The sequence below is a fragment of the Pestalotiopsis fici genome (genome assembly GCF_000516985.1).
Source record: "Pestalotiopsis fici W106-1 unplaced genomic scaffold PFICI_Scf_1, whole genome shotgun sequence".
Lineage (NCBI taxonomy): Eukaryota > Fungi > Ascomycota > Sordariomycetes > Amphisphaeriales > Sporocadaceae > Pestalotiopsis > Pestalotiopsis fici.
This window is the reverse complement of record NW_006917091.1, coordinates 4,859,353-4,885,386: the sequence shown is the minus strand read 5'-3', so window position 1 is coordinate 4,885,386 and position 26,034 is coordinate 4,859,353. Positions and strand designations below refer to the sequence as shown.

At 50.3% G+C, this 26,034-nt stretch overlaps 5 protein-coding genes across 5 annotated transcripts; 3 read left to right on the top strand and 2 right to left on the bottom strand.

Annotated features, from left to right (window-relative positions):
- Window positions 1-6,242: 6,242 nt before the first annotated feature.
- Window positions 6,243-9,963, top strand: PFICI_01446 (Chitin synthase 4; the record flags this gene model as incomplete). Its single annotated transcript, XM_007830027.1, has 2 exons — window positions 6,243-9,471; window positions 9,524-9,963. 2 exons carry the CDS (start codon window positions 6,243-6,245, stop codon window positions 9,961-9,963), a joined length of 3,669 nt encoding a protein of 1,222 aa, XP_007828218.1.
- A 1,676-nt stretch (window positions 9,964-11,639) lies between these two features.
- On the top strand, window positions 11,640-12,203 carry PFICI_01445 (uncharacterized protein; the record flags this gene model as incomplete). Its single annotated transcript, XM_007830026.1, has 1 exon — window positions 11,640-12,203. The coding sequence occupies one exon, from the start codon at window positions 11,640-11,642 to the stop codon at window positions 12,201-12,203; it is 564 nt and encodes a 187-aa protein (XP_007828217.1).
- A 3,419-nt stretch (window positions 12,204-15,622) lies between these two features.
- On the top strand, window positions 15,623-17,903 carry PFICI_01444 (uncharacterized protein; the record flags this gene model as incomplete). The annotated part of the gene is made up of 2 exons (XM_007830025.1): window positions 15,623-16,651; window positions 16,710-17,903. 2 exons carry the CDS (start codon window positions 15,623-15,625, stop codon window positions 17,901-17,903), a joined length of 2,223 nt encoding a protein of 740 aa, XP_007828216.1.
- Window positions 17,904-19,475: 1,572 nt separating this feature from the next.
- PFICI_01443 (uncharacterized protein) lies at window positions 19,476-21,242 on the bottom strand (the record flags this gene model as incomplete). Its single annotated transcript, XM_007830024.1, has 2 exons — window positions 19,476-20,962; window positions 21,050-21,242. 2 exons carry the CDS (start codon window positions 21,240-21,242, stop codon window positions 19,476-19,478), a joined length of 1,680 nt encoding a protein of 559 aa, XP_007828215.1.
- Window positions 21,243-25,301: 4,059 nt separating this feature from the next.
- PFICI_01442 (uncharacterized protein) lies at window positions 25,302-25,899 on the bottom strand (the record flags this gene model as incomplete). Its single annotated transcript, XM_007830023.1, has 2 exons — window positions 25,302-25,352; window positions 25,411-25,899. 2 exons carry the CDS (start codon window positions 25,897-25,899, stop codon window positions 25,302-25,304), a joined length of 540 nt encoding a protein of 179 aa, XP_007828214.1.
- Window positions 25,900-26,034: the final 135 nt, after the last annotated feature.

Below are 26,034 nucleotides of genomic sequence, written 5' to 3'. Positions count from 1 at the left end.
TACCCCTCCGAGGCTGTTGACTAACAAAACACCGGGTTTGGTGCCAAAGGTTTCTGACGTTGAAATTGAGCTCACACTTGCCCACGCCGCCGCTCTCGGGGGGTAATTAATCTAAGTATCTACATTAAACAAATGGTCAAGCGGCTGACATTACCTGTACCAGGGTAATCTATCTTATTTATTACCTACCTAGGGGACAAGCGTCGGCTGCACGAAATATACTCTCGACTTGGCCCTAGGTATGTAGAGTAGGAAAGATGAGCACGGCGCCTTTGTGATCTGCCTGATTCCACTAATAACCACTACAACCAGGTAACAAGGGACTGGGCTTTAGATCTTCAGGGGCCTAGGGTTGAGAAGGAGGAGAACGGATTGTAGACTAGACCATTATTTTTCTTTTCTTTTCTTTCGGCGAATGCGGGAGCGTGTTGACAGATGCGTTCACACTCCACCAAACGCCGTTCAGCTTCTTGCTAATTCTGGGCTTGGTTTCGCGCCATCAGCCATCAACGATTAGTATGGGTAGGTCAGCCATGGTTTGTGCCGACACAATGGCTCATCCTTCTGCTCCTCCTTCTTCTTGCGGCGGCTATGGACCCCCCTTTCGACTTCTATCACGAAGTTTTAAAATCGCACTATCGACTTGTAATGAAGGCCGCACACCTCTAGAATCGTCAATTGTCTAAATAGTACACTCAGCACGTCAGGAAGCTCGTGTCGCACGCATATTTTTGTGGGGGTTGCACTTTGACTTGCCAGTTAACGCAAGCCTGTTGTGGATCGACTACCTCGAGATGCATATATGCCGCGACCACGAGGACGATGAATACGGCTTTTGCAACAAGCAGTTCTACATAGTATGTTGATTGCTGGAGTTTCTGTCACTAGATGCCTATCAAGAACCCTTGAGAAATCCATTTCAGGCAGTCATAAGCCGGCCCCACGGATATTGGCGTCGTCTTTCAATGTTTCTTGACGGTTACTTCGGGTTCCAATAGGCAAATCATACTACATTAGTAGCCAAAGCGATGCACATTGCACGGGCTGCATGTCTCCACCAACTATGGAATCCTATCGAGGTGTTGTTCAGAATTTCAGACTTTCGTGGGTACATGTCATACATGCATGAACTCAACTCGTTGACTTCAGCATAGAGTCATGTATGAGTTTGAAGAGCTTTGAAACGCACCGGTCATGCGCTTGCTACCATGGAAAGAAACTCTAGACTTGTCTGTGACAGTTCATAAAAAGCAACATCGATGGTCGAAGACAAATATAAGTTTGCAGAGGAAGCTCTGGTTGGCGGAACAGGGATGTCTGCCGCCTCGCATCTCACCAAACCATCATGGAGCTCGGATTTGAAAACCAGCCGTTTTTTTTTTTTTTTCAAAATTAGCTGGTTTATTAGGGAAAGGCTCAATTTTTCTCTTCTCTTCTTCCCAAAAACGTTTCTATATAAAAAGAGAAAAGTGGATAATTTATGTATTAATTCGATTAGCGATTCAACTAAGTGCATTGGAAATCTGTGGTTTATTTACTGATTTTTTTTAAGGAAGATACATAGTCACTTTCCAAATCCGAGCTCTTTTGACAGACCGGCATCTACACAATATACACTCACGTAGATATTTGCATCACGGCTTGGAGGGGGACGGCTGCTTTTCAGCTTAAGAGGCTGCATCTGCCATTAAGGCGTTCAGCCCACTTCAAGCCAATAGATGTTGGGTCTTTTTTTGAAAATTGAGTTACAGACAAGCTTGGCCAAGGCTTTGGCGATATCAAGATGTGTACTGCCGCACCGGGCCCATTGATCACGCGGCAGGAGACCTACCGAAGATCTCTTAAAGAAGAAACTGAGAACGGAGAGCAAGTTGATCCTTATCTATACGACTTACTTGCATCCTCTGGTGAGTGCCGTCGCCACCGTGAATGGGGAGGATTGCATTCGAGAAGTCAGAGTACGAACCACACCCTCGTCTCATGTGGTTCGTATTGCTCAAAAGCCAAGGCAAATTGTGTCAGCCAGTCGCGCTTCGAATGCGGCTAATGCATTAGGGGACCCTGGAGTCCTGGACCTCCCCAGAACCTCCCCTCCGTCAATGTACCTCACCTAATAGGAACGTGAGTAGGCACTGTGGTATGGCACTTGGCCATACCCGCACACGGTATGTAGACTCACGCTGCATACTAGCTAACAAGTGACTTGAGGCTCGTTAAAAGCACAGGACCTCGAAGAACGACAAACCAGGTGGACGGATATACCTAGATGCATTCATGCTCATGCCAATGCATCTACCGTGCGCCAGAGCAGAGCACGGGAACCTTGGGCGAATAGTCTTTTGACTATTCTAGAACGCATCGACAGAAACTAATTTCTGCGGCGGCAGTCTGACGGCAACATGTCGTCTGTACATGGGAGCAGTCTGGCTTTTGTCAGGTTGAAATGGTAACCAAGATCCATAGAGGAGCGGCACAGTCGAAGCAAAACCTGGAATGGCCTGCCTGCCTGCCGCTTCTCGTAGCGTATCCCACGTGTTCGATGGTTTTGCTTTAGAGCGCCTGGCACACTCTCGTGTTAGAGCCTACCTGCCGCTCCCTATATAGAAATGAACGACTAATGAATTGCTAGCCCTTTCTTGACAGCGACCTACACTCGAAATAAAGTCGTATCATTAGATCCTCACTCGCGCCAGCCGCAGAGAAATTAGGAAATATCTCAAAGGGAAAAATTTTTGCAGTGCTAAACACTGGCTGACAAGGAGCACGGATGAATTCCATTTGCGGATGATCAAAAGCCGACAGATCTTGAAAGCCCAACACGAAAATAATTGATCGGCTGGGGCTCACGGCATTGTACATGCAATATAGCAATGACACACATGGGTTATTAGGGGCTCTCGAATGGCGTGTAGCAAATCCAATCGACGCCCATTGACAATCTGTAACAAGATCTATTCTGCCGGGCCTCGTCGAGTCTTTATCCCCGCGTTTCTGCGATCGATGCATTTCCAAAACTACCTAGGACGACGGGCAGCCACGGACAGAGTTGTAACGAATCCAGGGGTATGTGCGCCGGCAAAAGCTTAACTGAACAGTGTGTCTTCCAACGGCTGTGGAATTTCTAGAAGTGCAGATAGTTCACTATGGTGGACCACAGGAGCAAGTAGTATGTCGTCCTTGGCATGGTCGAACGAGCTGTGGGTAGATAACACGCGTAAAACACGAGTGCACTCCAGTATTCCATACAGTTTGCTGCCGCTACCGAGCAAGGCCGAGGCTCCTTGCTGGCGATCAAAGACAGAGCGGGACCCTATTCCTGTCGGGAGCGGGTGCTGGCATGAGCTTTGGAAAGATCTGTCCCAGGCGGTGGATATCCTCGTCCACAGGGATGCGTAATGAGCCACGACGCGGCGACGGTGAATACCGGTGATAATCGCGGCGCTCTCCCACTTTTTCATTTTCTTGCGCGTGCGGGGACCCAAGTTTCAACAGTCAAACCTTTTGACAGTTTCTGGATCCAAGGGCTGATAGAGAGGGATGAGGGATCAATGGGTTACTAGTATAGTTCTTGAGCCGCGTTTTGCTCCGAGCCATGCTTACACAGTGGACAGTAGATAGGACCTACCGGCCGCGGGGTCAAGCGCATGGAGTAAATCACAAAGAAAAGAAAAAGAAAAGCTCAATGAACATGGACAAAATGCCGTCGCCCATGACTAGCGCACTGTTGGATCACCGCAACTCAATCATGCATCGACGTCACTTGAGGCAATGGAGCGACTGGCCAGTATCGAGACATTGCGCATGACCAACCTATACAAACTCTTGTTATTTTCTTTCTCCCATTGTCGATGCGGTCAACCAAGACGATGCAAAAATCCTGGATCTTGCTTGTGTAAAAATAGTCCTGGTTGTTAGAGTAACGATCCCTGTCGTTGCAGTAGTGCGGCAGACACTGGGGGGAAGACCCTGGTATATTGATGTCGTCGATCTTCTTTCCTTCTCCATTATTGTCATCAATGTCGAGAGAATGCTCTTTTATCAATTTGGTGGGGGACGGCTCTGGCCAATGGACTTGACTGGTTTCGACCGACTGGACAATGAATAGAAAGAACTCTCCAACCCCGTGCATGAACAGAGAGAAGTACGTAGATAATAGTATCCCGTCTGAACACGCTACTGCATCGCCATCTCAGATTCCATGGAGCTTAATAATAAAACCTCTGAGATTCTGTTTACACTAGGTAGATCACAGCCTAGCCTGCGTCGGCTAGTTCGGCGTCGAGGTCAGGTGCGGCTCGTGATCAATAGAGGAAGGCAAGGGAAGGGATGGAGACTCTGCCGTGCTTTGAGGTTGGGTCAATTATTACAGTAATAGTAAAGCAGGCAAGGTACACAGTTAATTTGCTTTTCTTCCAGGTTACCAGCCTTCAGTGGGAAGCAGGCACAAAACAAAACCATTCGGTTTTACACTGTCTCAATCAAAACCGAATCCTCTTGAGACTGGGAGTCCATCCTCAGACAATTGGGGGGCGGTTTGCCTTTAACTTGTCTTTGAGTGACTGCATGGCAGCTTTGATTGACGTCTGGGGCTTCTACCGGAGCATTTTCAGCGTCCTGGTATTCAATTGCATAGCCTCCTTTCCTCAAGTATCTGTGGGAGGCGGGTCTAGAGCAGTTCATGATGGTGGCCGGGTCTGGAGTCGGAGGATTATCTTCCAGACTCCAGCTTCTTCAATATCCAATACAGATTTATTATTGATCCAGGCGGGTAGCAAAAAGTGGCCTCTCTTTGTATCCTCCAGCATATTGTAGAGATTACATGCGCGCCCTGCTCTGCTTGCCGTTCCTGACCCCAAGCAACCTTTACTCGCCTTTGTTCTCTGCACTCTTTCCACCAACGACGTAACGCAATCGCTGCAATATATCTTATCATATCTTTGCGTATCGGACTTTTTCGCTTTGGCCGGATTGCGTCTACTTATTCTCAACTAATCACTCGTCTCCATACTGCGCCCATCTATTTGAAACAACGACAGATCCTAGGGTCGAGGGCCTGTATCCTGCCTGCCTGCCTTTGCCTGCTGCATGCAAAACCAACGATCAGCTTGCTAAACTACTACTGTACCTCATCACACGGGCGTGCTGTTATTACTAACAGCTGGAATAAAAACTGGGCAGAACTAGTTGTTGCCCATTGAGACGACCGACGCTTGTCGATCCCCCAGATCGCTCCTCAGTCATACAGCCCATCCATCTGAGATCTTCCCAACGATCCGCCAATACGATACATTTATTTTCTGTATAGCCGGTTTTAAGTCGAGCTCCGTCGAGTGTCACTGAAAGCACCAAAGCTAGAGAGAGGGACACCATAGCAGACTAGACCGACCGACCGACCGAGTCTTTGTTTGACAGAGAAGCTCCCGCAGCCCGACGACAGCTTTGACAGCTACTCTGATCTACACAGTACATGCCTGTTGTCTTTTTTACTGAATTCTCGCTTAATTATTCTTGTTAAATTGTTTTCCTCTATTGGTCTGTAGGAAAGAGGGAAAGGGGGCCACCAAATAAGGAAAGCCCGTGGCCCGTACGGCGTACCATCGCTTTTGGCTTCAGCGCTTGTCCCTCACTCCACCGTCTCGGTTCTGGGCCCAGTGGACTTTTGGGGCCTTGGCTCGGGGGCCTAAGAGCAGGGATTCCCATTAAGAGTGCGACCAGCGGACACCCAGCAGAGGCGCTTTTCAGCCAGTTGCCCACCACGACGAGCCAGCCCAGCCCTTGTGGTGTGTATGTGAGTGCTTCCCTCTTACCTGCTTACCACCTTGCCCAACTGCCACCACATGCGACATGGTCACGCTGCTCGCATTTTGAAAGCTCAATCATGTCGTAGTAGTTGTCTTGTTTTTGTTATTGTCTGTCTTTTTCTCCGATCTCTCGGATCCTCTCCCATTTTTACCCCTCTCTCGCTATACACTCGCTTTTTTATGGTCACTACCGTCGCTGTATCACATCGCACACCCTGATTCATTTGTTACAAGTCACGAAAGCCCTTTGCTGGCCCGCCCATTGTGTAGGCAAAGATTGCACTTCTTGTGACCTCACTCGGCGCGGCCTCAACTTCCTTTGTCAGTTGTCCCCAGCGCCTCGTGGAACTTTGCTTGCCGTATGACTCTTGTTGGCGGTTCTGTTCCACTCCCAAAACCACGTTGCGCATCCAGCTAACTCGACTTGCAAATGCAGAAAACATGTCCCTCCCAGAGAGGCCGGGGGCGTCCTCGCGGACCTCGTACGAGCAGCGAACCTCGTACCGACACTCATCCACGCGGCGCACCCGTCCGGCGGACGTCGAAACGGGAGGAGGCTACTATGCTGTCTCAAGACAAACTCATTCACGTGCGCATTCGGGAAATTCTGCAGAGACCATACAGAATCCTAATGGTACCACAGAGAACCTGCCACTGTCGCCGTCCGCTGACCAGGAAGGATTTGGCGCTGACAGTCAGGGGCTCTCGCGCAAAAGAAGTTTGATCAAACCAGAGAGGAATAAGATTGGCAAAGACCATCCCAACTATCACTACCGAAAGCATGCAGCAAATATGGAGGTTTTGCCCTCCTCGACGGGAAACGATCCAATCCTGGAGGACTTTGAGGGCACGACCGACCACTCTGGTGGCATGAGAACGGCCGAGGTCGAATCGCAAGACTCGCCGCCACGGAGGCAGCGTAGCGGGGACGAAAAGCACCGGCCGCGCGCGACCGCACAAAGGAGGAAGTCCTCTGGCGGAAAACTGTCAAAGTCAAAGTCCACCAAAGGCGCTCGAAAACAAAAAAGTGAGGAAGTAATCAGACCGCCGAGTATTTGGAATGTCTACTGTGCCATTGTCACTTTCTGGTGCCCGGACTTCATACTTGGATGTTGCGGGTTTAGGGCTAAGGCACAGAAACGAGCGTGGAGAGAGAAAATGGGCCTCATTAGCATTATCTTGCTGATCATGGCTTTCGTTGGATTCTTGACATTCGGCTTCACTCAAGTAGTCTGCGCAACCACAAGCGTCCGTCTTCGCATCAACGAAGTCGATAGCGGCTACATGATTTTCCACGGTGTTGCCTATAACCTGGTGGATTCTGGACATCCAGTCGCGGAGGGCATTCCTCTGTCGGAAAACGGCTCGCTTCCAAATGTCTTGTACGACTTGCCAGAAAAGTATGGCGGCCAGGACGGAAGTTTCCTCTTCCAAAATGTCAATGGCAAGTGCAAAGGTTTGATCACGCGCACAAACGACTCGGATATCCCTACAAACAGCAATGATGATCTGGGCTGGTATTTCCCATGCAAAGCTTTCAACCAAGATGGTTCATCGTCGCCCAACACTTCGACGGAGTATTATGTTGGATATGCCTGCCACACCAGCGAGACTGCTCGTGATACATTCTACCTCGACCTCGATGGCACTGCTGATGTCTTCTTTCAATGGGACGACATCAAGAACAGCAGTCGAAACCTAATGGTATACTCGGGCAACGTTCTGGATCTTGATCTTCTCTATTGGTTCGACGACACGCAGGTCGACATTCCCGACCGTTTCAAGGAGCTCAGGGACCGCACCACAAGAGCAAATGCTGCGGTGCATGGACGAGACATCACGCGCGCATTCCAATCGAGCGGTGACAAAGAGATTGCCGAATGTTTTGAGGAGATCATTAAAGTCGGTAGTGTCGACACAGAGACCGTGGGCTGCATAGCATCCAAGGTCGTTTTGTACGTCTCTTTGATCCTCATCTTGTCCGTTGTCCTGGTGAGATTTGTTCTGGCCCTGGTTTTCCAATGGTTCATCAGTCCAAAGTATGCCGCTGTCAAGACTTCGCAATCATCGAGTAAGAAAAAGCGGAACCAGCAAATAGAAGATTGGAGCGAAGACATCTACCGCGCACCACCACGAATGGCAGGCGACATTGGCAGCACTGTGGCTGCCAGTTCAGACAGGACGAGCAAGCGCACGAGTACCTTCTTGCCCACAACGTCTCGCTTCTCGGCAGTCTATGGAGTAGACAAACCTACGCGGCGGCCTCAGCCCACTACGATGGCTAGTCAAGCTTCCACTGGACCTCTCCTACATCCCAATTCCATGTACAAGCAAACCAACGACAGCAGAGCCAGTTTTCTCAACTCAGCGGATCCTTACTCTAGCCGTACCAGCCCCTTGGATGGGTATGGTCCCGCTGGCTTCATCCATGATGCTGTGGTGCCGCAGCCCCCCTCCGACTACCAACCCTTTGGCTTCCCTCTGATTCACTCCATCTGCCTTGTCACCGCTTACTCTGAGGGTGAGCTTGGTCTGAGGACTACTCTCGACTCCATCGCATGCACCGACTACCCCAACAGCCACAAGGTGATTCTCGTTATTTGCGACGGCTTGATCAAGGGACAGGGCGAGACCATGACCACTCCAGACATTGTGCTTGGAATGATGAAGGATCATATCATCCCTCCTGATGAAGTAGAAGCATTCTCCTACGTGGCTGTTGCTTCCGGTGCAAAGAGGCACAACATGGCCAAGATCTACGCTGGTTTCTACGACTTCGGTGAGAAATCTGCTGTTTCTAGGGAAAAGCAGCAGCGCGTGCCGATGATGCTCGTTTCCAAGTGCGGCACTCCTGATGAAGCAAAAAAGGCCAAGCCTGGCAACCGAGGCAAGCGTGACAGTCAGATCATCCTCATGTCCTTCCTCCAAAAGGTCATGTTTGATGAGCGTATGACTGAGCTCGAGTTTGAGATGTTCAACGGTCTCTGGAAGGTTACTGGTATCTCGCCGGACTACTACGAGGCTGTGCTCATGGTTGATGCCGATACCAAGGTCTTCCCCGACAGTCTGACGCACATGCTTTCTGCCATGGTCAAAGATCCGGATATCATGGGTCTCTGTGGTGAGACCAAGATTGCAAACAAGAGAGATAGTTGGGTGACTGCGATTCAAGTCTTTGAATACTTCATCTCTCACCACTTGGCCAAGTCCTTCGAGTCAGTATTTGGTGGTGTCACCTGTTTGCCCGGTTGTTTCTGCATGTACCGCATCAAATCCCCAAAGGGTGCACAGAACTATTGGGTGCCAATTCTCGCCAATCCTGATATTGTTGAGCACTACTCTGATAACGTGGTCGACACCCTCCACCGGAAGAACTTGCTCCTGCTGGGAGAGGATCGATACCTGACGACTCTCATGCTCCGCACATTCCCCAAGCGCAAGCAGGTGTTCGTCCCCCAGGCCGTGTGCAAGACGACAGTTCCTGATCAGTTCATGGTTCTGCTGTCTCAGCGACGAAGATGGATCAATTCGACCATTCACAACTTGATGGAACTTGTACTGGTCAAGGATCTTTGTGGTACTTTCTGTTTCAGCATGCAATTCGTCGTCTTTGTCGAATTAATTGGTACTCTGGTGCTTCCCGCCGCAATCGCCTTCACCATCTATGTCGGTAAGTATTTCATTTCCAAATTGTGTTATGAATCAAGCTAATTCTCATGCAGTCGTCATCTCAATTGTTCATTCGCCGCCTCAGATTATTCCTCTTGTTCTTCTGGGCTTGATTCTAGGCTTGCCTGCTGTTCTGATCGTATGTACCGCGCATTCGTGGTCATATGTCGTTTGGATGGCGATTTACCTCTGCTCGCTGCCCATCTGGAATTTCGTTCTACCGACCTACTCGTTCTGGAAGTTCGATGACTTCTCATGGGGTGATACCAGAAAGACAGCCGGTGAGAAGACGAAGAAAGCTGGTCTGGAATATGAGGGCGAGTTCGACAGCAGCAAGATCACAATGAAGCGATGGGCTGAATTTGAGCGAGAGCGCCGGCTCAGAGACAACTTCTGGCAGTCCAAGGAGAACCTTGCTGGCGGTGCTTACTCGACGACACCAGACATGTCCTATCGCCATCCTTACGACGATCATTACTATGACGATGCGTGAGGCTCGAGTTGAAAAATTGCATCTGTTGGTGTTTTCGCTGTGCTTTTGATTTATATGCCATGAACCATAAAGGATACACCATCAAGCGTTCATTCGGGGCATGGATTAAGCTGGTTTGTTTTTGGGGGGGAGCCGAAGGATGCAAAAACCTGAGTACAGCATTCTCAAGTCATGAGATTCCTGTTCGGGACTTGCATCGGCACGGAGAAGAGGTCAATCATAGAGGGATGGTTCACGATTACTTAAACAGCATGTATATAATCACTGGGAGACACCGTTACTTGTGTGTCTACCACCTAATTGTAGACTGGTGCTCTTCAGCCATAAAAATTCATTACACGGGAATATCACATGGAAGCACACATCATTTTGTTTTCATTTGCAATTGTCTCACTTTGCAACAACATCATCTGGGATTCGGTGATTCTCAACAAATATTTTTACCCTTTCAAAGCGACAGCTGCTATTGTAACGTAAAATCAGATCCCGATATAGCTCCACGCACAACAACAACAACAACAACATACACACTCACAATGCGGATATCAGGTAAAAGGTGAACACACTCCCCCGCCAATCGCAGCGGAAATTTCCGGTTCATGTTTTCATAGCATATACCAGACCCTAGTTCTTGTCATTTTTCTTGGGTCCCCTCTCTTCTTCTCTTTGGGTGGAAATCTGCGCATCTGGTACATGGGCTGCTACATGTGTGCCAGGCCCGCACAATGCACGATTCGAATCCCCGAGGTCTGAATGGCTCTTTCGTTCCCCTTCCCCCTTTTCGGGAAAAAAAAAAAACATGAGGTTATTTTACATGAAAATTATCAGAACATTATTGACCCTCAATCTTTTGCTTGAAAAATCGGTCGACAAGTCTTTACGAAACAGCTGCTTTGCTGACGACAGGTCAAAGGGGGAAAAGGCAGATGAGCAGCGTGATTTTTTCTTCTTCTTCTCTTGGGTGACACGACATAAGTCTCTCCTGACAGATCGGATTGGGGGTGCATTTTTCCCGTGGTCAGACGCACCATTTTTTTCCGCTTCCATCTACACTCGGCGGTGGGAAAGTTGTGAATTCTCTTCTTGCCTTGTAAATTCTTAAATGCGAAGGCAAGGAAGGAACTGATAGTCGTGCTGCGATGTTATGCCTCGCGAAGGGAATGTTTGGGGGTTTCCCTCCTTATTTTCCCTTGTTTTTCTTCTTATTTCTTTCGCCCTTTGCTGGCATATTAAAGGTTGTGTGTGGGACAAAAATTTGATACGGCCCGAGAATTTTCAGATTTCGAGGTGTCATTCTATGTTGCGTCACTTGATTTATTGATGAGGAAGACAACAAAAATCAAAATCAAAGCAATATGAATCGAGCGATGGAGCTTTCCAGGTAGCATGTTGTGATACGCAGCAGCGGGTGTCCTAAGCCAGGAACAGCAAGATCTTGGGATAGACTCTTTGTTGGGCCAGCCGGGTTTTGGGTGGTGTGCCTGTGACTGTGACACTCCTGGATAAGAACACCGTGTGTAGAGGGGTTCTCATAATCATTTGAATGAAACTGTGATGCAGCTGAGGAGTTTTCCCTATGGCCTTTCGATCCACTTGGGAGAAAGGGAATGTCTCAATACAATTGCAACACCCCACACCTCGTCGACTTTCTTTGGTCCAAGAACTTTGTCATAAACATGAAGATTTTGTCTTTTGATATCCTTGTGGTAATTTTCTCAGCTGTCCTCTCAACAGCTCATCATGAAGTCTACCTTAACGTTACGGCCGTAACGCATATTAATGGTGAATCGGCACTGCAGTGCTGGCAGCTACCAGGCCGTTTCAGGGCGTCGTTGGAAGCCGGAGCGGCAAACGGGTCTTACGCCTTGCTCGGCGACAAGGCCGCCAACGCGATACTCACCGTAATCCCGGCGGGTTCGGACGGTGGCTTCCATCACGCCGAGCCGCAGTGGGTATACTTTATCACAGGCCTTGCCCATATCACGCTTCCACTCAGTTCCGACCAGGCTTGGATCAACGGCGGAAAGTACGGACTGGTGTGGATTGGTGACCGGGCCAACGTGAGTCGTCTCGGACACCGTATTTTCTTCGCCGAGCAGAGCGTGACGCTCAGCCTACTAAGCGAGGACGACCGCGAGCCGACACATACAGTCGTTCGGCAAGGTGCCTGTCTGCCACAGGATGTTCTGGGGCTGGCAACCCTGGGAGAAAAGTGTCCAGACTATGTCGCTTGCGAGTAACGACCCCAACTCGTCCAACCAGCTTCAGATCTTGCAATGGTGGAAAACAATAGACAGAAATTTGGACTGGCATTGGACATTCGGATTGCTGCGGTGGTTCGGTCGTGATAACCAAGCTCTGCTGGGTGCTTTTACTTTTCTCTCCTGTTCTCGTTACTTTTCAAATCATCTCATGTAGGACAAAATCTCTACATCCTGGTTTAGCTTCTTCCTTGCCCTCGTGCATACCAAGATCGAGTCAGCGATGGGCTTTGCTAGGAATTACATGTTCAACCCTGTCGAGCGCACCCGTGCTTGATATTGTCATCCGAACTCGTTGAGTCATGATTGTGGACTTGCAGTCAAGATCACGAGGAGATCGACAAAGAGTGAAGGGAGGACTAGTTAGGGAGGTCTTGAGATCTGGGCATCGCATTGTGAAATCGATTGAAGTCTTTGGTTGGGACTGGAGAATCGAAAACTTTCGAAACTCCGGAAGGGATTTATTGTATGGACCGGATACTGTCAAGACGAGTGGGTTGCAGGGCGAAATGAGGCGAGACGCTTGCAGGAGACAGTGCATGAGACCAAGAAAGACGTTGCATAGGTAGCTCATCGAGTGTCCCTCTGGGACTGGACTGCAGATTTGTGGCATGCGGTATCCAGAGGGCATGCTTCCGTGCTCTCGGGCCCGTCTCAATACATGGGCTGGAGTATATGCGGATCTCAGTTGGGGAACTTGACCGATCAATACAAGCAGGCCCATGGAGTTTTTCGATTGCTTTGCCGGCGGCTGTGACAAATCGCTGGTTCTCTCTAATGAGCTTCTCGTCGAACGGGAAGCGACCGGCAACGGATGAAGGTCGATGCCGGTATATTCCTGGAGGTTGGCCTGCACAAACATGAGAGGTGAGCTGCTGAAATGGGACACGGAAGTCAAGCTGGGGTTGGGTTTTCACGTCTCAATGTTTTGCTGCTGCAAACAGCCTAACGGCTTTCTGGAATGAGCGATTGACAGGTCGCCTTTTTGTAAGCAACAAGCCCGTCAGAGGGGTAGGAGTCCGACGAGACGCGCCACATGTCCAAGAGTAGAAGTGCGTGTCCGTTTCGGTCGCTGTGCAGAAAGAAGTGAGGGAGAGGGGGGCCCAGTAATAGCCATTGCTGGTGAGGTAGGCAGCTGACACCTCGAGAGAGAATGGCAAAAATCAGATGTGGATCGGACGGCACAGGTCCATAGCTGTGATGTCTCTCGAGGATTTGTGGTTTCGACGAGGCAAGAAAAAAAAGAGCAGAAGAATGGACATACCCAAGAGCGAGGCGATTACCTGATACTATCGACAATCGTGCTATGAGAGGGAGATCCCTCATCTTAAATTGAGCAAGTCGCTGGGAAGCAGTTATGGAGGTTTCAGTTGCTCTCTTTTGGATAGTTGACATGACTACCTAGTAGGTAGGTACTGTTGCCAGATGCTGCCGATTGATGTAGGTGTGCGGTTGGGCTTTGTAAACTGTGGACCACCTTCTGTAGTAAATGTAGAGGCAACGCCCAAGACCTATCACAACTTTCAGGTTGTCTTTCAACAATCCTATGCCGATGCAGGTATCTCCGATCCATTACAAGTGCATAGAAGCTGTTACTTGCCCAAGTCGAAGCAAAAAGCCTACCGACTTGGAGATCTACCTACTGACCCATATGATCTTACGCATATTAGTCCTTCAACGCAGTACACGGATAAGTTAGTCAGTCCAAATGTGGATATACCTATTGTGCTTAACGGAGCGTTCCCGTCTTCTTGGCATGTAGGTGCTTATGGATTTCTTGTGTAATGTACCTAACAATTGATCGATGCGACCAAATGAGTTGGTACTTACATCAATACGGACGTATAGAGTACACGCATGGCCCATTTCTGTGGCCGTCTTCGTCCTGCCACGCGTGCGGGGGATGGACAATTCACCATCAGACTGAAACTCCTCCAATCGCCAAGGTACATACATATATGTACGAGCTACCTACATACACACCTGTCTGCGCATGTACATTGATACATGAACCGTGCCATTTGATTCCCTTCGATGCTGGTTCGTACTTGCTGCAGGGCTACATGCATTGAATGTGCTTTGTTACCTAGGTACTCGATTCGTTAAAGACATTATTTCTGTACAATGATTTTGTTTTGTGCGGAATGCAGGTGGCATCGGGTTGCAAGAGAGACAGCAAAGGACTATTCGTCTATGATTCCTTTCTTGCTTTTTCTTTATTTATTTGTTTATTTATTTTCATCAGGAGTTGCTTATTTGAATGTAATAGTCCACTTGTCTATACAGTATGATCTCGAGATATACATGTACGTGATTTGATAGACGTTGTATTACCTAGATCACATGTGCAGCCAGTATCAACGGGGGAGGAAGTAAGTGATGAATATGTAAGGTTATTGCACCATTTCTTGGGCACTAATGCCCACTATCTATACATTTACTGATGTGCTTTTTTTATATATATATATCTCAATATCAGGTCCAATGTACACAAAATGGGCACGGTTTGGCCATGGATATTGAAAAAGGCACGCCCGGATGGATGGATGGATGGAGGTGCATGTACCTGTTCTGTACACAACAACTGACAATAATAATAGTGGATATTGAAGTGTGGAAAACCCGAAGTTCGTGGGAAAACAAAAGGCTCCACCACATTCCTCCCTTCCCAACCGCCAAGAGACATGCTCACCCGACTCCACCTGCATAGTAGTTAGTGCACCCGAAGACCACTTAAGCCTGTTAGCGTGTGGAGGGGGGCGCTCAAGTGCCTTCTCTCGAGTCGCTCATTCGCCTCCAGCGGGTACTTGAGCTACTTGGTTGGTGACAACCTCGAGGTCGCTAACACATTTGCCTACATTACCTACATTTATTGCTTACCTCTCAACTCTCTGCCTTGCCCATCCTAAAACAACAACAGACAGACAAACTGTTCAACCTCTCTTCTATCTGCAATCTATCATTTGTTCATCCAAAAATTCGCAGTATCAAAGACCCAACGGTCACGTTCGACACAGACTTGATTGCGGTATTGTCTTTTCCATTGTCGCCCGTTGTCGTGGGTCACCCGATCCGCCGATCGCATTCAATCACATCTCTCCTCTCTCTGGCTCTCTCTGGCTCTCTCTATCTCTATCTCCTCCCGTCAAATCAAGCCCAGTCCCAGTCCCTCCCTATAGTATTCGCGTACGTACCTGTATCATCCTCGCCTCTCCCGCAGCAGTTCCCGTCCGCTCGTACTCGAAAAGCAACCAAAACCTCGCACGCCAAAGCTTCCGTTCTTGCACCTTTTGCATGTGGGCAGCCCGTAGCTCGGTTCCTTGACATCCACCCGCCCTTGATCGGATTCAGCCAGCCCAGCCCGCCCTCGAACCCATGAGCGATACTTGATAAACGGAATGCGCCAGAACACCGCGCCTGCATCGTCTTCTGCGACTTTCCCTCATCCACTCCAGCCAGTCGGCGGCAGTCAGACCTCACTTGCCTCGGCCGACGCTGGCTCTTCCGGCCATATCCCATCAGCTGGAGCGGCGCATACGACGCTCATGTCGCAACATGCCCCAGCGACCTGGTCGGCGTCTGGCAGCTCCCAGCTAACCGCCACCCACCATCAACAGGAGCAGCAGCAGCAGCAGCAACCCGCCTCATTGGACGACCATGATATGTCCGACGTAGATGTCGAAGAAGGCGGTGCTGCCCTGACGGCTACATTTTCTCACGAGAGTGATCTTCATCCATCTGCAGCCGATCTCTGGGGAAATCCTATCTCTCCTTGGTCTGATCCTCCCCTCATTGACGGACCCTTTTGGCATATGGACTCTGATGCCACGGCTATTGCAGGCCCAGATGATTGGCAGCCCGCGGCATCTGAAGAGGGCTCTGCGGCCGAGCCAATGTCGTCCTCGCCTTCCCCGTCCCTTCTTCCGTTGGACCAACCACATGGCAACGGAACCTTTGCACAACTCCCAGGCTCTGTCCCACACATAGCGCTCTTGGATCCCCTCCTCCAAATGCCACCGCAAGTCCTTGCGATCCTAGATCAGCAGCAACAAGCATTGCAGATCACACCGTTGCAACAGCCCGATCTGGATGATGACCTCGGCGAGCCGCACGCACCCCCTCCCATGAGCAATCCGAACCACCAGACACTGGGGCCTGATAATTTCAGCCTCGTGGACTTTCTACGCACATGGGCTCAGCTAGGCCGAGCGCGCGATGGGCACCCAATTCCCAACTATGAAGGCATTAGCGCACTCGCCAATGAGAAGGACGTGCACCGTGTGTCCTACCATGACCTGAAAGGCGATGAGTATGATTTCCAGGGTGTGAACTGGGCCAAAATGGGCATTGCCCGAACTCGAGCAAGAGAACGCCGTCGAACTTCCTACAAGAATTATGTAAATAAAGCTGGCTCTGACAAGTGGCATGTAAGTATATCCATATCTTTCCTGCTGTGCTCGTCCATTAGCTGACAGGCTTCGACAGCCGGGTCTTCCTGACCAGTTCGCAATTCCGCGTGATAATTATTTCAGGTTCCATAGTATGGACTTGCGCCGCGATCCTCTCTTGCTGCATTTCCAGTTGCGCAACATTCTTGCTTGTGCTTCACGTACCCGGGCTTTTTTCCCAACGTCACGCGCCATTGCCGAGTTGGATCCCACGACAGGGCGCGCCCGAAAAGCGATGGATTTCGGCAAGGACAGTGATGTGCAGATATCTACCATTGCCGCAACTAATGATGTCCTCGTAGCCGGCAGCTTTTTAGGCGATTATAGGTATCGCAACCTCAACTCTGAGGATCGCACATACGCGGAAGGAAAACTCACCGATCACATCAGTGGGATAACCAACCATGTACAGATCCACTCTGCCCGACGTTCCTCTGCGCCTTTGGCTTCCTTCACCTCGAATGACTATGGGTTTCGAACCGTGGACCTAACGACTAACAAGCTCATCTTTGAGCGCATGTATGACGACTATTTGAATTGTTCGGCAATTAGCACCGACCAGCGACTGCGTGTGATTGTCGGCGACCACACGAATGTCTTGATTGCAGATGCAGAGACGGGGGACATTCTGCAGGAACTCAGTGGCCACAGAGATTTCGGCTTCGCTTGTGACTGGGCACCGGATGGCGTGACAGTGGCCACGGGGTTTCAAGACAAGAGCGTTCGAATATGGGATGCTCGCCGCTGGACGAACAACCACGATGGTTCAGGGGCTCCTGTAGCGGTCCTGCGAATGGACATGTCTGGCGCGAGGAGCCTGCGCTTCTCTCCCTTGGGCTCTGGCAAGCGCTTGTTGGTTGCAGCTGAGGAGGCGGATGTGATCAATATCTTTGATGCTCTGCATTTCAATACGCAACAGAAGATTGAAATGTTTGGCGAAATTGGTGGCACTGCATTCGCCGATGATGGTCGGACTCTGCTGGCGCTGAACACTGATCCGTCGCGAGGTGGAGTTGTCCAGTTTGACAAATGTGACGGTGGCGCTGAGGATGCTTTTGACACCAGCGAATGGTATGCAGGTTACCCCAAGCATCTCCAGTATCGACGCGAGTATCCTTGGGACTGGGCAAGGAATACGGCCGCTATTCTGGAGCGACCAGACTCATTAGAGACCATGACGGAACGGAGAAGGAAAGCAGCAACAGCTTACATGGACCTTGAACCGTTCTGAGAATCGCATCATGTGCAACACTGTAAGAAGGCGAAGGCAAAACTATGTGCATATCTTGGCGTTGGAAGGCTGGACGCGTCTTTGGCTCTATTTGCAAGGGCTCTACGTGGACCGAGACATACTGTTTCACGTTTTCTTCTCGATTTCTTTGTTCTCTACTTTGATATATTGCATCAACTGGGGCAGCGTATGATATTATGCGCATTGGCCACTTACATCAGCAGCATATTGCGAGCATTTACTTTCAGCACGATGGCAATGAGATTCATGATATTTTCAAGGGCAAAGGATACTGGCGTAGGAAGATATTGGATACCCGACAACAGTCACAAATATACATTTTGCAATACCTCGCACACTATGCTTCATATATGAAATTTGATGCCGGCGGCGGGTGGCCAGGCTTCTTATCTGGTAATAAACGCCCCTAGAGGACAAGGCAAAGAGCTCGATCATGGAGCTGAAGCATTCCATGCTCGTCTATATCGTTCCGCTCAGACGCCGCGGGGGTAGAACGTATGGCAGTATATGGTATATTTCATCAGTCATGACCTCAATTGAATGAATAATGCATCGCTTGTGACATCTCGATGTTTCTTTACCTTTATTTCTTTTCTCGGTCCTGCATCAGGAGGAACGAGCTCGTCGTCATCTGCCTGCCATTGATTGCTATTCTCAGACATTCCGTGTCTAAATACATGTCTCACATGTCCACGTTTTCGCCCTGTCAAAGAAACGTTCCAAGACGAAAGAGAAGGAGAGGACGGGACGGATATGCAAGAAAGAAGAAAGAAAAAAAGGCATGAGACAACTGTCTCACAAGCCACCCCGGTAACCGGGTATCTCCCGCTACCTGTCTTAAACATGGCGGGATGACGGACAGATGCTTCCATTTTAGAATCTTCTTTCGTCACTTTGCTAATGTCATGGGGGTTATACTGGGATAGCCAGTGTATACTGGACATAAATCCATGGAATTAGCAAAAGGGACGTTGACTGCCTCTGGATATGGGCTATATACATGGAGAAGAAATTAATTATAAAACATGGTAGCTGGTACAGAATATTCTCACTCGTGAGCACTCAAGCCAAATATTCATGGGCATAAACAAGAGAGACCACGATCAAACTGAAAGGTGGGCAACATAAAAGATAATCTTTGCTTGAATAGCGACATCCATAATAGACACTAATAAATTACAACATTATGAATCAGAACCCCAATCGACGACAGCCGGGGGAATTTTTTTTTTCCGGCATATAATGCTGCGTTGTAGCTTGAGAGAGCCTCCTCGCCCGCCTCCTCCTATGAAAAACACCTGAACCAAAAGAATTGGAAGAGGGAGAGCAGAAGAACCAGACGCCGGGCGCTCGCGAGGCTTGACGATATGGTTCTCGTATCTCTTGTCTCCTCCGTGAGTAGTAACAATGCCCACCAATTCACGCCGCGCGGTCCCAAGTCCAAGGATATGTCCAGTGTATATGCAATTGAAGAACGTGAACATCATATACAGAAAAAGTGCGAGAGGAATTTGATTGCTTTCGTCAAAGCATATGCTAGTTGTCTGCTATTTAAAGGCTAAGACCGGTAAGACCCAGAGCAGAGCTGCAGCCCCAGTGCTGCTCGCACTGGCAGTCTGTGTTGCCGTCCTTCCACTTGTCGTCGGTCAAGGAGAAGAAGACAGACTCCTGGCTGACCTCGAGGAGAAGCGAGGCAATGGCAGCAGCCTGCTCGACAACACCAGCGCAAGCGACACCGTTGCAAGTACCGGCGGAAGGCCAGCCGGTCTCGAGGACACGGGCCTCCTTGCCAGGGCAGACGGCGTTGACAATGTCGAGCTGACCGCGGACAAAGGTACCAGCATCAGCAGCAGCGGTCTCGGAGTTGAAGTAAGCGTGGGCCTGGGCACCGACAATGTCAACGACATCGCAGAGAGCGTCGGTGGTGGTCGACTCCTGCCAGATGCCGACGGTGTCGGTGGTGGTGTAGGGACCAGTGTAACCAGAGAACTCAGACTTGCACTCGTTGATCAGGTCAGCGAGCTCAGATGCGGTACAGTATCCGTTGAAGATGGCCTCGTTGGCGACGACGATCAGATCGACGAGGTCCCACTGAGCCCACTCCTTGATGGAGCTGATCTGCTCATCAACGGTGGGGTTGTTGGAAGTGCACTGAGCGGCGTCAATGTAGATACCAAGGATCATCTTGAGACCGTGGTCGGCGCAGGCACCACCAACGTTGGGCAGGGTGTCGCAGTCAGTCGAGTAGACACGGACGGCAGTGACACCGAAAGCGGCAATAGCGGCAATATCCTCAGCGACAGCACTGCTGGACTTGCAGCTTCCATCGCTATCGTAGGGGGTGTAGGTGATGGCCCAGGGAGCAACACCGTTACCGGTCAGACCAGTGGCAGTGGAAGATGAACCGGTGCTGGTGCTGGAAGCAACGGTGGTAGGAACAACCGAGGCGGTGGTGTAGACGGGGACGGCAGCAGAAGTAGTAGCGGCAGCGGTGGTGGTGGCGGGAACGTCAAATGGGCAGTAGATGACGGTGCTGGTGTCAACAATGGTGGTCACGACCTCGGGCTGGGTGTAAGTGCCAGGGCAGTAGGTGCTGACAACGGGGACAACAACCGTGGTGGGCGCAGTCACGGTGGTGGTCGTGGGAGCAATGGTGTACGTACCAGCCGACGGGCAGACGTAGGTGGTGGTCTCAATGACGCTGGTGGTAACGCTGCCGCTGGTAGAGACGGTGGCGTACGGGCAGGTCACGGTGGTGGCGGTCTCCACGATGGTGGTAACACCACCCAGGGTGTGAGTGCCGGCGGGGACGGAGGTGGTCGAGGCGGCGCACACGGTGGTAGTCTCAGTTAGAGTGACCGTGGTGGCGGGGAAGGTGTAGACACCCGGGGTCGGGCAAGTCTGAGCCACGGGAGTGGGCACAACAATGGGCGTCGACGAGGTCGTCGGGGCAGCCGTGGTCAGCGGCTTGGTGCTGCTGGGAGCAACGCTGCTCGAGGAAGCAGCGCTGCTGGTGCTGGCAGGCGGGGGGTTGTGGACTATGATGATGTGTTAATCCTCCATGCAAGACATTTTACATATATACAAGGTCGGTCCAATGCCGTCCATATATTGGTTTCACATACGAGTAGCTTCACCATAGTAGGTGGAGTAGATGGTGGTGCAGCCGCAGGTGCTGTTGTCAATGGGGGCGGCGGCGTAGGCCTTCTTCTCCAGCTGGGCGTGGAAGCCCTCGTGAGCGTGGCGGTTGTGGATTGTGCTGGCGCTCACACCTCCGGCCATGGCCGCGGCGGCGGCAACTGCAAATGTAGCCTTCATATTGTCTGATATTAATAAGCTCCGTAAGGAATTAGGTATATAATAGATGTCGGTTTTTTGGTATTAGTTTTTGAGGTTGTTCGTGATAACGAGTGCCCGCTGAAAGAGTGAAGCGGTATGTGGGATAGAGAGCGAATTCGGAAACGAAGGACGAAAAGTTTATTGAAACTATCACGATGACAGTATCAACATCACAGGGTCGTTCCGTGGGGATGGGAGGGAGAGAGGGAAAAGGCAGGCAGATCGGAGCAGCAGAAGCATACAGTTTTATTGTTGACCACGGCTTCATGGGGGTGGGAGATCGACCCCAGTCCGAGTCGTTCATTAGACATGGCGCCAATGCGGGTAGGGTGTTCGCTTTGGGTAGGAGAGTGTCCATCGGTTGACTTTTTTGGGTCACCCTGGTCAACCACTGTAAATTGACGACCCCGGTCCCCTGTGCGGCGTCAACTGGTCGACGACCAGGACCCCTGGACAGTCCTTCTGGTGGCAGTTCCCTGCTCCTTTTCTGGGAGGATCCTCACTCACTTGCGGAGTCATGATTCTTTGTCTCTGGGTTTTCCACTGACTTGTACTATTTCCCCGATGCTGTTGTCAGTCCACTGGCCCGACTGCATCGAGGCGGGCAGAGTGGGTGCTGCTGATAGGTAACAAGGAAGCAGATCAGAAAAAAAAAAATACAACCACTTTACGGTACCTGGGGCGGGCCAGGCTTTAGAAACTTCTGTCTGCCAAGATTCTCATATCCGGGCGAGCCCAGTAGTACAGACAAGCACCAACAAACTCGTCGTCATCCTCATATCAGTAGGTAGCCAGCAGGAACCGTAGGTAGGCAGGTGTACATTAGCAGTAGCAGACAGCAGCACTTGCACCAGCTTGTGTATGTGTGAGGTTGTGGACGTCAGCGAATCAATGGTTTACTGTACGATGTGTGTAATTCCGGATGAAGAGGCATCCTAAGAGTAGCCTCTGGATTGGTTCATGTCCTCTAGGCGGCGAGTAGTCATGAGTGGGCTTTCTTCGCGCGCTGGGCGCGTGGTCGATAACATTAGATGACCCCTCTTGGACAGAGATGATTGAACCGTTAGCCCCAAGCTCCGGCGCGACTTTGACGATTCTTGGGCTCGTTCTAACAGGTGGTAAAGGAGGTCTGTATATGAAAGAGGACCTACTAGAAGGTTGCGATGAGATGGGATGGACGAGATGGGCAGCGGTTGCTCGAATGGCGTCGTCTAGCGTGCATGCTTAGTGGGCTGCCAACGCTTGGGTGGGAAATTACCTTAAAGTTAAGCGACAGCGGGAAATTACCTCGACTTGTTTCCCCCCCAGCGTGAGGAGCCACCAGTGGCCACCCCATAAACGTGCTTTCGTGCGCTGTGACCGACAACTCCGATTGCAAGGTTGTATGCAGGGTAATTTGGCCATACGATAAATGCCACTGCTGTCATCAGTTCATCAGGCTGCATGGTTCTGTTATTGACTGGCAGGCTGGCGGCTCCTTCTTTTCATCATGTTCTATCAATAGGAAGACCATGACTCCATGTTCTCTTTGACCCGGTGCCAAACCTCTCAGCCTCAAATGATGATACTATTAATGAATAATTAAAATCATTGAATAAATACCGACACCATCAGAGGTTCCCCTTCCCTCTGAATCCGGGGCGCTTGGTGATGTCAGTCTCGTGTTGGCTTCAGCTTTGCGTGCATTCTCACAAGGACACACCCTGATTGGCCGTGTCGTCACAGCCGTTGCCAAGTACATAACATTGCGAATGAAATATACAATCTGGCTGGTAGATTGACACTTGACCGATACCAAACATGAGATTCAATCTATCACAGCGCTATTCAGAGGTTGTAATGAATGAAATAACCCCCAGAAGCATTTCTCTGGACCATGTGTTGGTGAGTAATCAACCAGAGTCATTAATTACTACAGTACTGTGGTAGTCTCTCGAGTTTATCTCGATAACCGTCGTCAATGCCCCGCTATCGCTGCTCTAAGAAAAAGGGACAGCATGCTTGCTCCCGTCACGTCCTCTTCTTTGCATATCTACTTTAAAAACCTACATACCTCTTTACTACAGCGACCAAGCAGCGCTGCAGCAAGAGGATGGTGAAGGGGGTGGGTGTTGTTGCTGGCGATCCCACTGTCCGCAAAGCAAGCTAACCTGGCAGCTAGGATGCCGAAAAGAAGTCGATCATTACCACTTACGAGCCCGGTACCTTGCATTGGCGTCGTGCAGACCTTGCAGGCGACAGTGGGACCGACTATACGACCAGGGCCCATTGCCAAAAACGGCCACAACAAGCCGGGGTAGGCTCATTGTTACATACAGGTAGGCTGAGTCGGGTTGCTATGGTACTTCTCCCTTCCCACCACACACAGGCCAGAAGGCAGTGAAGGCCAAAGGAAAAGGATTAAAAATGGCCACCAGTCTGGGCAGCATTGGGACTATCACCTGGGTCTGCATGCACGGTCATCACTCTGATCACAGTCAGCACAACACTGACCACTGCTTGAAGAAGCTCTGATCGCCCAGAGACCAGCAATCTCCAATCAACCCCCCTTGCGATCCAATCACTGCGCAATGGAACCTTCACCGTCGCTCCTCGGCAGTGCTCCAGATCTACTGCTAGGAGTCTAGGACTACTCGATATTCCGTATTGCAATTCATTACTTCTGGGCGCCGCCGCAAGTACTGGCACTGGCCCGTGATGCCTCCTATTGCGAGAGTTGCAGAGTCCAGACGCAATGTTGGATGACGGCAAAAGCCGCTGCCTCCTATTTCATTCATTTGTCTAGCCCATCTCCGGTTATCCAACCAATGCAACGAGATCTTAATTCTCCATCTGAACAGCAGCAAAAGTGCAGCGTCATTAAAAAGAGGAAGCGTGATGAGGGGTTCTATAGAGTATATTCTATTCCGTAGTCTGCTACTCTACACGTAACAGCTAAAACTCTTTTCCCGTTGCCCACCTCAAGCGCCTACCTAAGAGTCTTCACTCTGAGTATGCTACTTCCCAAATGCATGTCTTGCTATACAGCCTTGGTAAAAAGTTCCATTTCTTCTCCCCAAAATTACCCGGATTCCCGGATTTGCGTGCCTTGTTTTTTTTTTCTGTTGTGTCAATCTCGTATCTGACTTGCTTGGCAATTTCGACTGAGCGAACCACGAGTTGGGTCCTCTCCTTCCCCACAGTCCGTGACAAAGACAGGAGCAGCCAAGTCCGTGGGCACCACACGCCGACTCTAGACTTCTTTTGCTGCTCGCTGGTCCCTGATTCATCTCGTATAGGGAAGGGATCAAACCCAACAGTCAAGGTCTAGAACTGCTGATCTGGTTCTGAATACCCCTCAATCTTTACTATTATCGGCCTTTTCCCTCTTCTTCCTTGGAAAGCTCCGGGCAATTCACACTCGATATGGTACTGATCTGCCTGCACTCTCCAACGCTTGCCAAGATGACAGGCCTGCGAATACCCTCCCAATATGCGATGCCAAAAACATATATCTGCAAGCGATGCTCATCAAGTAAATACACTTGATCATCTCATCTGCTATTTTGAAGATGCACGGCAATCAAAACACTGCCAAGACGAGAATTCAAGTGTTCCAGTACATATAGACATAGCGAATTTTTCAACAAAACCCGTCATCTCGTAGTGCGAGGCATGCAGGCTGAAGAAAGGTTGCAAAGGATCAAGTCGAGATTCTTCTTTTTAAGCTTATAACTCTATATTTATCAATCTGACTACTCAATGCGGCTCATGCCCCTATTGGAAAACACCTCTACACATTGAATGCTACCAATTCAGCGCAGTCGCCCGAGATGGCTGATAATCTGTTCAACCGCATTCGTCTTGTTACGTCCATCGCATTACTTCCAATCGCAAAGGTAGCAGGTACGCAAATAAAGCTAGAGAAGAATTGACAAATTCATAGTTCTTGTTCGCAAGTTATGCACACAAAGGAAAGAGTAAAACGACTGTTGGTCGTAAATGAGCAAGAAGGCCAGAATTCCTGTGTCGACTGCGAAACTGTCTGGAGAGAAACTTTTACAGTACGAATAGGCCTCCAAGCATAGTCGAGGCAATGATGAGCACAATCTATCAAAGACGGTCAATATTGTGAATCCGACGAAAGGAAGGGGAGTGGGCAGCTTACGGAAACACCACTGCCGGCGTCGCTGCCGGAGATTGGAATACTGCCAGTGGACGAAGCATTCGGGTACGCCCCGCCGGTTCCCATGGGCATGCTGTCCATGGACATGACACTAGTCGACATGGTAGTCATGTCATCTGCCGACGCCGTGGCATCCATGCTAGCTGCGTCCGCGGTGGACATTGGGTCGATGGGCGATGCCGCCGTGCCCTCGGCGGTCGTGGCCACTGCGGCCGAACTGCTAGCATCCCCGCCTGTCCGTGCAGAGGCATCGTTAGTGATGATGACGGAAGAGTTGGTGAACGGGGTGGTGTCGACCGTACCCTGTGCGACCTCGGTGGTCATGGGTGCCGCCTCGGTAGTCTCGGCCACGGTCGGGGCGACGGCCGCTGAACTTTCCATTCCGCTGCCCGAGTCTGGCATGCCTCCCATGCTGTCCATGGCCAAGGCGGCGCCGGCCAGGGCTACCATAGCAAACTTCTTGAACGACATTTTTTGGATTCGTTAGGTAAGTAGCATCCGGGACCCGAGGGAAGGTATAAGAGACGGATATCAGTAAAGAAATAGAGCTAGGCGTGTAAGAGAGTCGAGTCAGATGAAGGACTTGAGAAGACAAAGACAACAAAG